At 39.0% G+C, this 14,493-nt stretch overlaps 1 protein-coding gene across 3 annotated transcripts in view; it reads right to left on the reverse strand.

Moving 5' to 3' along the window:
• Positions 1-2,434: 2,434 nt before the first annotated feature.
• The window catches only part of MBD5 (methyl-CpG binding domain protein 5), a 156,811-nt gene continuing 144,752 nt past the window's right edge, over positions 2,435-14,493 (reverse strand). For all 3 annotated transcript variants that reach the window (XM_061438444.1, XM_061438454.1, XM_061438434.1), the window contains 2 exons: positions 7,545-7,620; positions 2,435-3,573 (listed from right to left, as the gene is read on the reverse strand). In XM_061438444.1, the coding sequence (XP_061294428.1) occupies positions 3,502-3,573; positions 7,545-7,620 (148 nt within the window). In that variant the 3' untranslated portion in view covers positions 2,435-3,501. The remainder of the gene's footprint in view (positions 3,574-7,544; positions 7,621-14,493) is intronic.

Here is a 14,493-nt window from a genome sequence, read left to right on the forward strand (position 1 = left end):
GCAAAGTAAACAAGATATCAGAGTTGTGGTAAGGTGTAAAATCTTGGTTTTCTTTTCAGAAAGAGTAATGTCATCAGCATGTTAAGCATCTTAGATTTAAAAATCTCAGTGCAAAACCACTTGTGATTTACAAGGGAACTTTGCAAACTGAATGGAAGATTTCCAAAGTTAACTACAATATGTTATCATGGTCTGAAACGAAAAAGAATCATCTCATGGGATAAGTCAGCTAAGAATCTTCATAAACCTTACAGAAAGCAGAAAAACCACTCTCCACTCATCTCAAAATTCTGCAGTGTTATGTTCAAAAAAGAAGCTTGTGTTTACTTAAAAAACAGACACAGCAAATAACTCAAAGGTGGGGTTCAAATAAAAGACTAAAAGTGGCCCATGATATCACAAGGGATGAATATTCTTCTCAAAGAATTTATATGCACAATAGGACTGAAAAGTACAAACCAAAAATGTTCCTTTAAATAAACAGAAACCCTGACTGCTTTTAATACTACAAACAAGACAAATTAAACAAGAGCTGCTCAGTTAGATTTCACTCATTTGAAATGATCTTAAAAACCACTTAAAGGTACAGTTTATTCTTCTTGTGCATCCTAAGACTGTTAAAGGGCACAAAATAAAATTAGATTTCCTTTTCCAAGAGGGGCTATATGTTTTTTAAATGAGCAAAAATTTTTCATTCTGTTTCCATTCTCCGACTTGTCGAAAAAATTTTATTCTAGGGAATAAAAAAATGTAATAATGTAGAGGGCTAGCCTTCATTTTTTTAAAATGAATAGGCTTTAATACAAAGAGAAAGAAATGGCTCTATGGGCAAAATTCAAGTATGAGTGACCAATTTTTTAATTGTAAAGTAGGTGCAACATTTAAAAAGAAATGTTACAGCACTGCATGACTTGTAATGCTAACAATATTTACATTAACTGCTTACATGAAACCATAGAACTATAGGAGAGAGAGAGGAAAAAAAAAATATGGACTGAAACAATACCTAGAACTCACAACCAGCGGTAAGCAACCAGTGACATCATGGGCACAGACATACTTTACATGATCTACTGATGTAAAGTATACATGGTGGGGGAAGCACAAACCTAATTAGCTCGAAAATACCCAAAAGAAGGCTTGGTAGACACAAACTTAGTCTGAAGAGAAAAAACTAAAGGCTAAAAAAACTTCCACATGTCAACACACACGAACATCCACAGATACGTAGACATACCCAATACACACACACGTGTATGCTGTGAATCTGTAAATAAAAACACCTGTGTAGACAAAACAAGAAAAAAGCAGGTTGGTGCAAAAAAAAAAGGGACATTAATCGTTCAAACATACCAAACACATCAACTTATAACAAAAATACGTCAACTAAAGTACACAGAAGATGACTTCAGGGGACTGTGGGAAAGACCAGGCAGGCAATCCCACTATTACATCAAAGACAAGTCAACCTACCCCTAGAAGGAAGGGTTCCTGCCTCCGGGCCGTGAAGCCCAGTGTAGCCAGCTGCATTCTGTCAGGCTTGGGAGGTAGGAGTGAGGTGGAAATGAAAGGACAGAGAGACACAGGAGACCTGGGGAAGAACTAAGAGCTGTTGATATCAAAAGTGAGCCTCGTGGAGTGCTCTGTGCTGTGGCCCCAAGAAATCAAATGGAGGAATGACCTTGGTCTCCTTTTTCCTGAGTGACTGGAACTCTGCTACATCATGGGATGGAGGAGTTGCAGGGGTGGATGAGAGGAGAGGAGAGGGAGGTGGTGGACATCAGGGGTTCAGAGTCTGCCACTGGAGGCCTCCCAGTGGCTGGAGCATTAGGCAGTTGAATGAGCCCCAAGCTGGGGGAAGAGGCAGTCCTCTCCAGGGGATTAAGGGTTTGGAGGTGGGGCTGGTGGTTCTAAACCAGAACAAAAGGATAAGGAATCCCTTCCTTTGACAATCCGTCAGTTGAATCCAATCCAATCAATTTCAGGCGTGGGGGGGGCCTGAAACTTGGCTCCATTGCCTGGGAGATAGGGTTATACCGTCACCACAAAAAAAAAAAAAAAAAAAGAAGAAGAAGAAAATGTGAAAAAAAGACGGAAAATTATGTTGTGCTACATTTCTTATTAATAACCTTGTACTTTACAATGGCTCACAGTTTAAGGTTTTGTATACTTGCAATGTAGTATTTTCTCTCTACATTTGTTTCACATTTTTTACTTACTTAATATAATATAAATAATTTGGTTAATAGATTCAACCTGCACATTTCAGCCACATTAATATATATAAGAATCTGTTAATGGTATAAATAATTCTTTAAATAAAATAAATCTGATATGTTACATAATACTGATAAAAAATTACCATTGCTAATAATTTTGTAAGCCACCTTAACTTCTGGAATAAGTAATACTGATGAATGGATATGAAACTTGGTTTGATGATTTGCATTTATTTTTGCTACTACAGAAAAACTGAATTATAATCAACCTTACCTCTGATAAAGGTTTCAAAGTGGGGGTTTGTCTCCAGATATGGAAACAGAAAGTTTTATCTCGTCAGGTATCGTTTGCAAAAAACCTCAACTCTGAGCGTCCATCGTGGTGCAGCGTAAGTTTTCTAGTTCAACAGGTGGCTATCAAATGTTAACTACAGAAATGACTGAGTAAAATATCCCATCTAAGATTTTTTTATAAAACCTATTCTACTTTAAAACTTAGGTAAAAAAAATATGCAACAAATGGTTGCAGTTTCTGAATTCTTAATTTAGATCTGTGAGCCCTCGTCCCTTTAGAAATCTGCAAGGTTTCAATTTCCTAGACACCCAAAATCAAGTCCAGTGCTTCCAGGCAAGGTTCATTCCAAACAGACAATATAAATGGACACTCGGTGGTGTGCAGTGTATGTCATATTTTCAGGTAATACATCATCATGCCTTTTCTCTGCTGTTAAATACAAAAACAGCATCTTTTACATTATCATAGAAAAGCATTTAGGTTGTATTTTTATTTATCACTTTACACTTGTAGTCTCTGGTAGGTGTACTCCATAGAAACCAAAGAATTTTGTACACTATTTCTTTGTACAATAAAAGATAAAGTGTGCATTAGGTACGCTTGTACATGACAATATTGTACAATATTTACATTTCTGATGTCACCATGAAATTCTGTATTTTCTATATACAACATTGAAAATTCTTCTGAAACATTTGGACTATTTCTTATAATCACAATTTTAGTATTATAGAAAAAGAGTTTCTCAGTAATCTCTTGACCATCTACCACCCTCTTCATTCAGGGATTCTGATTGGTTTTCCAGCATTCTGTATCCTTCCTGATCAAAAAATATCGTATCACTGTTTCTCTTAGCACCCTGTGGTGGTGGTAACTATCTGCCATAGACTAAATATTGATATAACAGTGGCTATATCAATACTTATCTACAGACATATCTGTGCACATTTCTTTAATAAACACTGCGCATCGGTGGAGTAGTCCCTGTTATCTGGAGATCTTCCTCCTCTTGGGTTTGGGAGGTCTCATCTGTCTGTCTCCCTGTGGGATTTGGTGAACCTGGAAATAAAGAGGTAGGGAAAAAACAACAACAACAGAGATTGAAATCACAAACACCATAGGATTTCTGACAAAGAAACAGGGTAGGCAGCAGACTCTGGCTTTCATTTTCAATCACAGCTATCTTGAGGCATTTAACACTTTTACAAGACTCAGATCTCGGTGTGCCTACAGTCACTACAGAGGATAAGGAATCTTGGAAACTGACAAGCAGAGCAACACTCTGTGGATCTCCCAACAGTGGAATACAGAAGAGGAACTGGAAAAAAATCAAAGTGGGAGAGGGGATGTGCAGTTGCTACCCCTGCTGTCCATTGAAAATGAAAATAAGACCTTTCCCATCAGAGGTCCCTGGATCACTAACTTTACTGGGGTTCTGGAAAAGTCGATAAATATATACTAAACATTTTCTTCTTTATTTCATCACTGTACTTATTTTATAACTACTAAGAAGGGTCAAAGATGATAAGAACATGCACACAGCTCAGTCCAAGGAGGTTTACTTATGAGAAGAATAAGGATGGAAAACAGAATACCACTACCATCTGTTGGCAAATCTAAGCTTGTGTAGTCTGGGAAGAGCAATGCATACAACTCATCTTTATACACCAACAGGGAAGCTAGCAGCATTTAGGGCTGTGTATCAGATTGAACAGAGGTGGATGAATAGCAGAACTTGATTCCCAGGTTTCAGACAGCAGGTCTGGTGTTAGGGGCGGAAGACAGGTGCTAGGGAGGTGGTCAGGTGTCCCACATTGTATTGCGGCTGTTGTGGTACTGACAGGAGGGGACAAGGCAAGGTCCAGGAGAGGCAGGATGTGCCCAAGGCAGTGGTAGCTAAACCACGTCAGTCGTGTCCGACTCTGTGCGACCCCATAGACGGCAGCCCACCAGGCTCCCCCGTCCCTGGGATTGTCCAGGCAAGAACACTGGAGTGGGTTGCCATTTCCTTCTCCAATGCATGAAAGTGAAAAGTGAAAGTGAAGTCGCTCAGTCGTGTCCGACTCTTCACAACCCCATGGACTGCAGCCTATCAGGCTCCTCCATCCATGGGATTTTCCAGGCAAGAGTACTGGAGTGGGGTGCCATTGCCTTCTCTGAGGCAGCGGTATAGTACATGCTTAATAACCAGTTCCCCATGGAGGAACATAAGCCCATTGTAGTGTATGCCAATCTCTGTGGTACAAATGGTTTTTGTTTTTTTTTTTCCGAATTTCATTTCCTTTTTTTAAAAATTTTCTAATTATGTTTTTTTTTAATTTAAAATATTTACCATGGCCAACTTCAAGCTACTAATGTGATGTCACAGAACTCAGGCTTAGGAAGAGATGGGCACAGTGGATCTGAAGATCCACTACAAGTTGGCTCAATTGCATGTTGTAAAGATAACGTAATAGCATAGACCATTGCTATTCAGAATCAAATACAGAAAACTATTTTTAAAGGTTTTTTTAATGTGGACCATTTTTAAAGTATTTATTGAATTTGTTACAATATTGCTTTTATGTTTTCATTCTTTGGCTGTGATGTATGCGGGATCTTCACTCCCTGACAAAGAATCAGACCCACACCCCACTCCATTGGAAGGCAAAGTCTTAACCACTGGACTGGTAGGGAAATCCCCAGAAAACTTTTAAAAGTATTACATTTAAAAAATAACACCAATGAGTTTCTCACACTGCCTCATCCTTGTAAATGTTCCATGCTGCTGCTGCTGCTAAGTCGATTCAGTCGTGTCCGACTCTGTGCGATCCCATAGACATCAGCCCACCAGACTCCCCTGCCCCTGAGATTCTCCAGGCAAGAACACTGGAGTGGGTTGCCATTTCCTTCTCCAATGCATGAAAGTGAAAACTGAAAGTGAAGTCGCTCTCTTAGCGACCCCATGGACCGCAGCCTACCAGGCTCCTCCATCCATGGGATTTTCCAGGCAAGAGTACTGGAGTGGGGTGCCATTACGTTCTTTAAAACCACTAGTCTCTGATAAAGAGTCTACTGAAACCTTTTATAAATTGAGGAAAGAAGCCTTTATTCAAAGTTGCAAATTAGTTACCTGTGGACCAAATGAAGCCTAGAAAGGGACTGGTTTAGCCCTATGGTGTTTTAATATTTTAAAAATAGCTGGCAACACTAAATAATGAGAAATTTTACTTTCAGACTTGCAGTGTTGCATGAAAAAATGGGAAGATCTTGCAACAGTGGCACAGATCCCCACATGGCTCTAGCTCGCTGCAGCATGGAAGCAGAAGCTCCTTCTAGAGAGAATACAGTCCTCATGTTGCCATGGCCCCCATCACTCCTGACTGCTTGCTGGCCACAAAGGCCAAAGATCTTGAGAGAGACATTAGCGAGATGCCTGCCAAACACATTTCTCCTCTTCCTGAGCAGGCATGGTGTACAATACTTTTACCAGTCCCCTTGAATTAAGAAGGCCACGTGACTGGGTCAAACCAGTGGAAAGTCAACAGAACAGATGAACTTCCCGGTCTGGCCCATGAAACCTTATCCTGCCGTCCTCTGGGTACATGGTCTTCTCTCCCGCTGCTGGGTTGGATGCTAAGGATGTGATGGAGCACTCTGAGACCCTAGGGAATGGGGGATACTAGATATAGAAAGAACCTGAGCCCCTAAATGACTGTGTGAAGCAAGATTACTCAACCAGAATGAGACCCAAGTGAGGAACAGCCTTTTTAAGCCATTAAGCCTCTAAGACTGAGAGTTGGTACGTAGCCTACCTTGACCAGGGCATCTTGGTTGGCATTTCTTAATCCACTAAAATCACTGTTTCACTCAAACCTGATCCCCTGTATTTAATGATACTATTTGCCCAGCCTAGAAGGTGTTTCAGGGGCTTCCCTGGTGGCTCAGATGGTAAAGAATCTGCCTGCAATGCAGGAGACCTGGGTTTGATCCCTGGGTTGGGAAGATCCCCTGGAGAAGGGAATGATAATCTACTCCAGTTATCTTGTCTGGAGAATTCCAAGGACAGAGGAGCCTGGTTGGTTATACTCCATGGGATTGCAAAGAGTAGGACACGACTGAGTTACTAATGCACACACACAGAAAGTGTTTGAGTTTATAATCTCTGCTCCAGACTTTTCCTATAATTCTATCAGGAAATTAAACATCTCAGGGCCTCAGTTTACCCATCTTTGAAATGATGGTTTGGATCACAAAATCTTGTACCAATCCCAATGCACTACGAATGTGTAAAAACTTTTATCTGTCATTCAGTAGCCATTTGATGGCTTGTTAGGATTCAGATAACCTTGTTAACACAATAACAACTAAAAGAAATCACCCTTTCATTGCTGAGTAGCTTTGGATAAGTCACATTTTTTAGAAATTATCAAAATTATAGTTTGAGTGTTTATGTTAGCCAATATGTAAATTAGAGAATGATGATTAAACTCACATTCAACACCATTACATGCAACATTCAATAAAAATGTAAAGAAAAAGTAGACACTTTAAAACCAGAGGTTATAGTGTTAAATATCAATAATTTAGCAATAGGATTTGGGGCCAAATATTTAAACTTTTTTTAGGTAATAGCAGAAAGGAAATGAAATGACTATATACTCTTGGTCTTGACCCTATGTTCAATTTCCCTTTTTGTTCTATGGTAGAGTGAAATTTATATTATTGAATACTTAGGCAGCACTAATAATCACTGCTAAGAGTCAAATGCAAAAGCTATGATTTTAACTTCAATGTTTTGCTGCGCACATTTTAAAAGTATTTTATGTGAGGAAAAAAGTTACTTACCTCAGAAAAAATACATAGTTAATACCACTAGATTATTTTTTCTTAAGTTATTTTTAATTTTTTATGATAGCAGTCTTTTTTGAGCCCAGTAATTTAGTATTGCTACGTGAGTTGCCTGACAATATTTAAGAGACTTTACCAAAAAGTATAATACAATTTATTTTCAAAGAAACACAGTATAATGGAAAAATAAATTAACTTACAGTCCCAGACATTTTGTCCAGTTCACTCATGGCCTCATGAATAGCAGCTTCTAAATGGTTATTTAGCTTTCCACTTCTGGAATTAACGAAAACAACACAGTAGATTAAAAAATTAAAGAAAAAAAAAATCTCAATTTAATTCCCTAATCAGAAAACAGAGTACCAATTCCATGAAAGAAAGTCAATTTATATTCACATTTGGACAATTCTGATGACAAAACACTCTGGGATTCTCATGACTGAACACCAATCAATGATAAGGTCACATAACTACAGGAAAAACAAATTGAACCGATGATTAGGGAAAGTGTTCTTTCCCCTTCCACATGTTTCTTCGACCGTCTGATGATTTTGCAAGGAAGCTGGGCAACGGGTCTCTATTTCCACAGACAGAGCTTGTGCTCTTAGATCCGGCCTGCTTCTCATTGCCTTTTGTTCTGGCTGGTCTTTCTCAGGCTGTGTGTCTGGAGGAAGGGCTCTGAACTGCAGGCTCTGGCCACTAGGGAGCTCCCTCTGCCCTCTCTGGAGCATCCTGGCTTCAGGAGTTCAGCAAATGAAGGCTGAAATCCTGGTGCACTTTCATTACAGGTGAGAAACAGCTTAACCTGGCACACCTGAGGCTCTGCCACATTTCCCCGCCCCCGCCTCCCCAAAAGCAAAATGACAAAACTATTTGACAAGATAAAGAATGATGGTCTCAGAATGTCTATCACTCGTCTGACCTTTTCTCTCTACTCAGCATACCAGGCTTCCCTAGTGGCTCAGACAGTAAAGCGTCTGTCTGCAATGCAGGAGACCCAGGTTTGATTCCTGGGTTGGGAAGACCCTCTGGAGAAGGAAATGGCAGCCCATTCGAGTACTCTTGCCTGGAAAACTCCATGGACAGAGGAGTCTGGTAGGCTACAGTCCATGGGGTTGCAAAAAGTCCGACATGACTGAGCGACTTCACTTTCACTTTTCACTTGCAGCATACCACTACAGGTATTTAACATATGGAGAATCTGCCATGACTGAAACGTTTAACTAGGAAGCTAATGAACTAATTACTAAAACAAGGCAAATCCGCACTATCTACCTCTAGGAATTATGTCCACTCTAACTTTTCCTTCTTGATGCATACAAAGAATTACCCAATTACTCTGAGTACTAAGGTGATTCATTTCATTTATCTCATCCCGATGATTACTAGAGAAGGTGTAGAGGTAAATGGCCTTCCAAGAGTTAAGTCCTAGCCCAGCATTTACATGGAGATTGGAAATTTGCAGTTGTAGAAGAATTTGGCTCATAGTCCCATTTAGTTTGGCTCACATTGTGTTTAAAAACATATTTGAACTTTACTGGAATGCTTCTAGATGAGGCCCTTTGGTTTACCACAGTCCTCACCAAGTTTTACCCTCATACAACAGGACTGGACAATTCACGCAGTTAGTTTCTGTATACAATCGTTAAGTAGTATACTGCTAGGTATACACATCGTGGATGCTCCATATGGTGTCTAAATAATGTGTCCAAAGCTAAAACAACGGCTCTATGTTTTGGGAAACTTATATGCACTTAAGTCAGTTTAACTGAAAGAAAAGATTTTAACTGAACTATAAGAGCAATGCAGCATCAACCTTACCTTTTGTTGGCCTGAAAGCTAGCCTACAGCTTTTATATTCTTCCCATTTATGCAGAAAAGTGCATAGAACAAGTTATCAACCCCTATCAAACCTATTTCCAAAAAAACCTGCTAATAAATCACATATTTCTTTTAATTCTTTTATTAAAAATTTAAACTAAAGTTCCCATTTGATATAAATTCCCAGTCTCATTCTCTCCCACCCTCCTCCCCGAAGGCAACTGTGTTGTGTATTCCTATAAAGCAAGAAAATGAAATTGCTCAGTCGTGTCTGACTCTTTGCGATCCCATGGACTGCAGACCACCAGGCTCCTCTGTCCATGGAATTCTCTAGGCAAGAATTCTGGAGTGGGTAGCCTTTCTCTTCTCCAGGGGATCTTCCCAACCCAGGGATTGAACCTGGGTCTCCCGCATTGCAGGCAGATTCTTTACCATCTGAGCCACAAGGGAAGCTGTGTATTCCTATGGCGTGTTTTAATATTTTATATGATATATCCATGAACAGTACCTAGTATTGTCTTTTATGTGTTTTTAAAATATATATCATATCAAATGTGTCCTGATATAAGTACCATTCTACAACTTATCTCTTTTCTTTTATTGCTATTTTTGAGTATGTCCCAGTTGATATATAGTCACATGCTATCTTTTATTCACCTACTTATTCCAGTTTTACAGGGCCCTGGTCATCTAATGGGGTCAGGCTGAGTTGTTTTCCCACCGAGGAGTTTGCTAAGCATGATTCTGGGGAGGAATGCAATCCCAGGACTCTGTAGGGCTATTTAAGCTGAGCTAGAGTTGGGCTGGGTTGAGGCCCCTTTTGTGGCTTGTTTATCAAAGGTCTTGACAGTATCACATACTGCCCAGCTATCTGACAATATTACGCTTTGTGCAATGTGTTAAATAGCTTTATCTTTACTATTTCTTTTGTATTTGTATAAAAGTATGAAGATAAGTTTTAAAAGATATTTGTTATGCATTTTTATTATCTTATGGGTTTAAAATTGACTACATAAAAGTCTAAATGTCTAAAAAAAAAGGAAAATATTTCAGTGAAAAACCTTCAGAGAATCTGGGTTCTATTATCTTTAATAACAAAAATAGCTAGTATTTATTGAATATTTTAAGGCTTCCCTAATGGCTTGGATGGTAAAGAATCTGCCTGCAATGTGGAAGACCTGGGTTCGATCCCTGGGTAGGAAGATCCCCTGGAGAAGGGAATGGCAACCCACTCCAGTGTTCTTCCCTGGGAAATCCATCGACAGAGGCTACAGTCCACGGGATTATAAAGAGTTGCACACGACTAAGCGACTAACACTTTCACTTTTTTATATATGCCAAGAATTGAATTAAATCTTTATATATATTACTTCATTTAATCCTTATAACAACTCAATGAAGTAGCTGTTACAACAGCTGTTTGTATGTCACACTTGATTTTTTAGGGAAAACTGGTGAAACCAATTATAATTTTATGACAAAGAAGATGATATTTAACTGTAAATAATCTTCCAAAGTAATAGAGGCATAAAAGTTTTGTTCTTTAATATGAAAAATTTCAACAGCATCTACATTAAAGTATAAAAATAATTCAACATTATTTGTTGAATGAACAGACAAAATTTTAGGAGTTTGTGAGTTCATTCTTCAACAAGATATTTAAAATATTTATAAACTCCTTGTATTAGTTTAAGGTAATTAGTACAATGTTTTTCCTTTGACAAACTTAAGCAGTTATTAGAGGGTGAAATGACTACTTTTGGAAGAGAGAATAAATATGGAGATATGGGGCATGAAATTACATGAATATATCATGGAAATCAAGAGGTACAGAGAGACTTTCTGGATGTCAAATCTGCATACCATATTCATACTAGCTGGTCAAGTCAGGAAAAATGAGCTTAAAAGAGGAAGAAAAAGCTCCATGAGTCCATGAAATGAATAATTAGTCAAAATTCAATCTTCTAGTCCAGAGGCCCTCCTTGTCGAGTCTCTTCTACTATTTTCTCTTCCCCACTGACATTTAATAATAAACATTTTTACTAATGGACACTCTAAAAGCTACTTGATTAAGCAACAGATGTTCATATAATCACATTTCTAGTTATTAATGGAGATAATTGCCACTTCTCATGTTCATTGCCTATATTGTCACACATTATCCTTATCTTTATTAATTAAAAAAAGAAGCCAGGTACACATCTGTGAATAGTACGAGAAATAAGAGGGAAGTGAGAATTGCACATTGCTCTGGACTATCAGTTCAGAATTTAAGAAACTCACTTCATGTAGACCAGAACAAACTTGGATCAGACCTAAATGTCAAGAATCTTGGATTCTAAAACCTAATCTGTAGGGAAAGTACGCAGATTAAAAAAAATTTAACACATGAGAGATCAAGATGGTAGTATACGAGGACACTGACAACTGCATGTTGAATAGCTCTCACTGAAAATGACGTGGAGACTGGCATAACGACTTTTCTACAACTAAAACTGTCCACATAGAATCTGGTAGGAATGGAGGAAAAGCTATTGGGAACCACACACAGAAGAGGAAGGCAGGATCGCAGGCTTGGAGATCTTCCCTGGGGAGCAACTCTGGGAAGATGAGCCCCTTAGCTGGTTTGAAAACAGGTAGGGCTTATGACAACCCACTCCAGTACTCTTGCCTGGAAAATCCCATGGATGGAGGAGCCTGGTAGGCTGCAGTCCATGGGGTCGCTAGGAGTCAGACACGACTGAGCGACTTCACTTTCACTTTTCACTTTCATGCACTGGAGAGGGAAATGGCAACCCATTCCAGTGTTCTTGCCTGGAGAATCCCAGGACGGGGGAGCCTGGTGGGCTGCCGTCTCTGGGGTCGCACAGAGTCGGACACGACTAAAGCGACTTAGCAGCAGCAGCAGCAGGGCTTACCGGAGGGCTGTTAGAAACCAAGACTCTGCTTTTGAAGTGTGCATGCACGTGCACAGACTTGCTTACTCCCACCCCGACCCCCACCTGCCTCCCTGCTCCAGCACAGTGGAGAGGCAGCAGACTAGAAATAGCCTGGTATTCTGGCTGGCTTGCCAGCACACTCCCTGGCCTGCACTGGGGCCCTGCTCCAGCTCTTCTTGCTCTGGCACTGCCCTCCACTATAGTAAAGGCTGCCACTGCCAACGAGAGCGCACACACTTAGAGGGAACAGAGATGCACAGACCCTCTGACTAGGGCAGAGGCAGTCATTGCCAGTGTGCATATCCCTGCCCACAACTGGAGGGAGGAGAACTAACTCAAGTGAGAACACTAATTCAAAAGATACATGTACCTCCATGTTCACAGCAGCATTATTTACAATAGCCAAGATATGGAAGCAACCTAAGTGTGTCTACCAATAGATGAAAGGGTAAAGTGGTGTGTGTATATATATATATATATACACACAATGCGACTGCTACACAGCCATAAAAAGGAACGAAACTTTGCCATTTGCAACAACATGGATGGATGTGGGAGGTACTGCGCTTAGTGAAGTAAGTCAGCGAAATAAAAATATTGTATGTTTTCACTTACATGCAGAATCTAAAAAACAAAAAATGAACATAACAAACCAGAAACAGACTCACAGATACACAGAACAAACAGTGGTTACCAGTAGGGAAGGGGTGGGGTGAGGGGCAAGATAGGGGAACAGGATTAAGAAGTACATAGTATTAGGTATAAAATAAGATACAAGGATATAGTATACAGCACAGGAAGTATAATCAGTATTTTATAATAACTTTAAACGGAGTTTAATCTATAAAAATATTGCATCACTGTGTTGTACACCTGAAATAACATAATACCATAAATCAACTAATTTCAATTTTAAAAAATAAAGAAAATTTAATACAACAAGTATCATTTCTTGGTTTTAAAGTGTTTATGTTTTATGTTTACTTTTATGTTTATGTTATCACTTTATCACTTTCCAGATTCACAAAAATAAGGTTACTGAGTACATATATATGTACATATAGACAGAAGATTTGATCCTTACTTTAAAAAAAATTGTAACATATCTAAAAGTTACACAAATTTTTTTTCTTTAATGAAGCTATTTCCACTTTTAAGTACAAAATGACCCTAAGTAATTCTTCAATAAATATGTAAATATTTCCTTTGTGATTAGGCAGTAATAAGCAAATCACTTTAAAGATATTTATAGTATAGTATGATTATAGCATATTGAGGGTTACATGACTATATAATGTTCTAAACATCTAATATGGTGACAGAATGTTTCAAATGGTAAAAATATGTAATTATTTTGTTTCACCTATATCTTTATAAGAAAAATAATGGTTTACTAAATACCATGTGCTAAGAACTGTGCTAAGGCTCTCTTTAGAACAATTCTAGGAGGTTGGTATTAATATCCCACTTTAGAAATGAAGTATTTAGACTCAGAGAGGTTAAACAACATACTCAAGGGTACACATAGCCAGGTAATGATGGAAACATCTGAACTCAGGCCACAACCCAAACTTTCAGCCACCTTGTTCTTGCCACCTGCCTTTTTTAGTTTCTTTCTCCTTGTCTATAAAACTAGCCAGATATTTGTTAGCTCAAATTTCTTTCCAGTTATTCTTTGGGAACTTTTCACATAAAGGGTAGAAAGAAGAGTAAATAATAGATACCAACTCTCTCTGTTCCTTTTTATTTAATCTTCAATCCATGGCCATTTTATTTTTATATGTGCCATTCTACCAGAAACTGTTTTCACTGAGGTCACCAATGGCCTCCAAACTGCCCAGTCCAAATGGAGATGTTTCAGATCTTCTTACTGGACCTCTGTTTTTCATTGTATTATCCCAGAAATTCGTGGTCTTTGGCTTTTAACACCCAACTCCCCTACCCTCTGGTTTTCCACCTTTCTGACCATTATTTCCATCTCTTTCATTATCTCCAGTAAATGTTCAAATGCCCCAGAGTTCGCTCTTTAGTCCATTGTTCAAATTGGTCAAAGTACCTCTGTGTGACTGAAGTCATTTTTCATAGTCAAATACCATTTCTTCCCAGTTTCAGACTTGGGTCTGTGGAATCGCAGGAACCTCACGTTGCACTTGACAGTTTTCTCCTGTACGCCCATTTCAGTGCTTCCACTGCCCACTAAAGCACCCGAGAGTTGTCCTTGATTACCTGTTCTCCTTCACATCCCAGCCAATCACCATGATGTTCCGTCAATTTTATCTCCTAAATGTTTTTTGACCACATTCTTTCTCCTCTGTTCTCATGGGTCCCCTCCTGGTTTGAGTCTTCTTCCTCTCTTGTTCCCTGACATGGCCTTCTAAATGGATGTCCT

This window comes from Bos javanicus, chromosome 2, assembly GCF_032452875.1.
Source record: "Bos javanicus breed banteng chromosome 2, ARS-OSU_banteng_1.0, whole genome shotgun sequence".
NCBI lineage: Eukaryota > Metazoa > Chordata > Mammalia > Artiodactyla > Bovidae > Bos > Bos javanicus.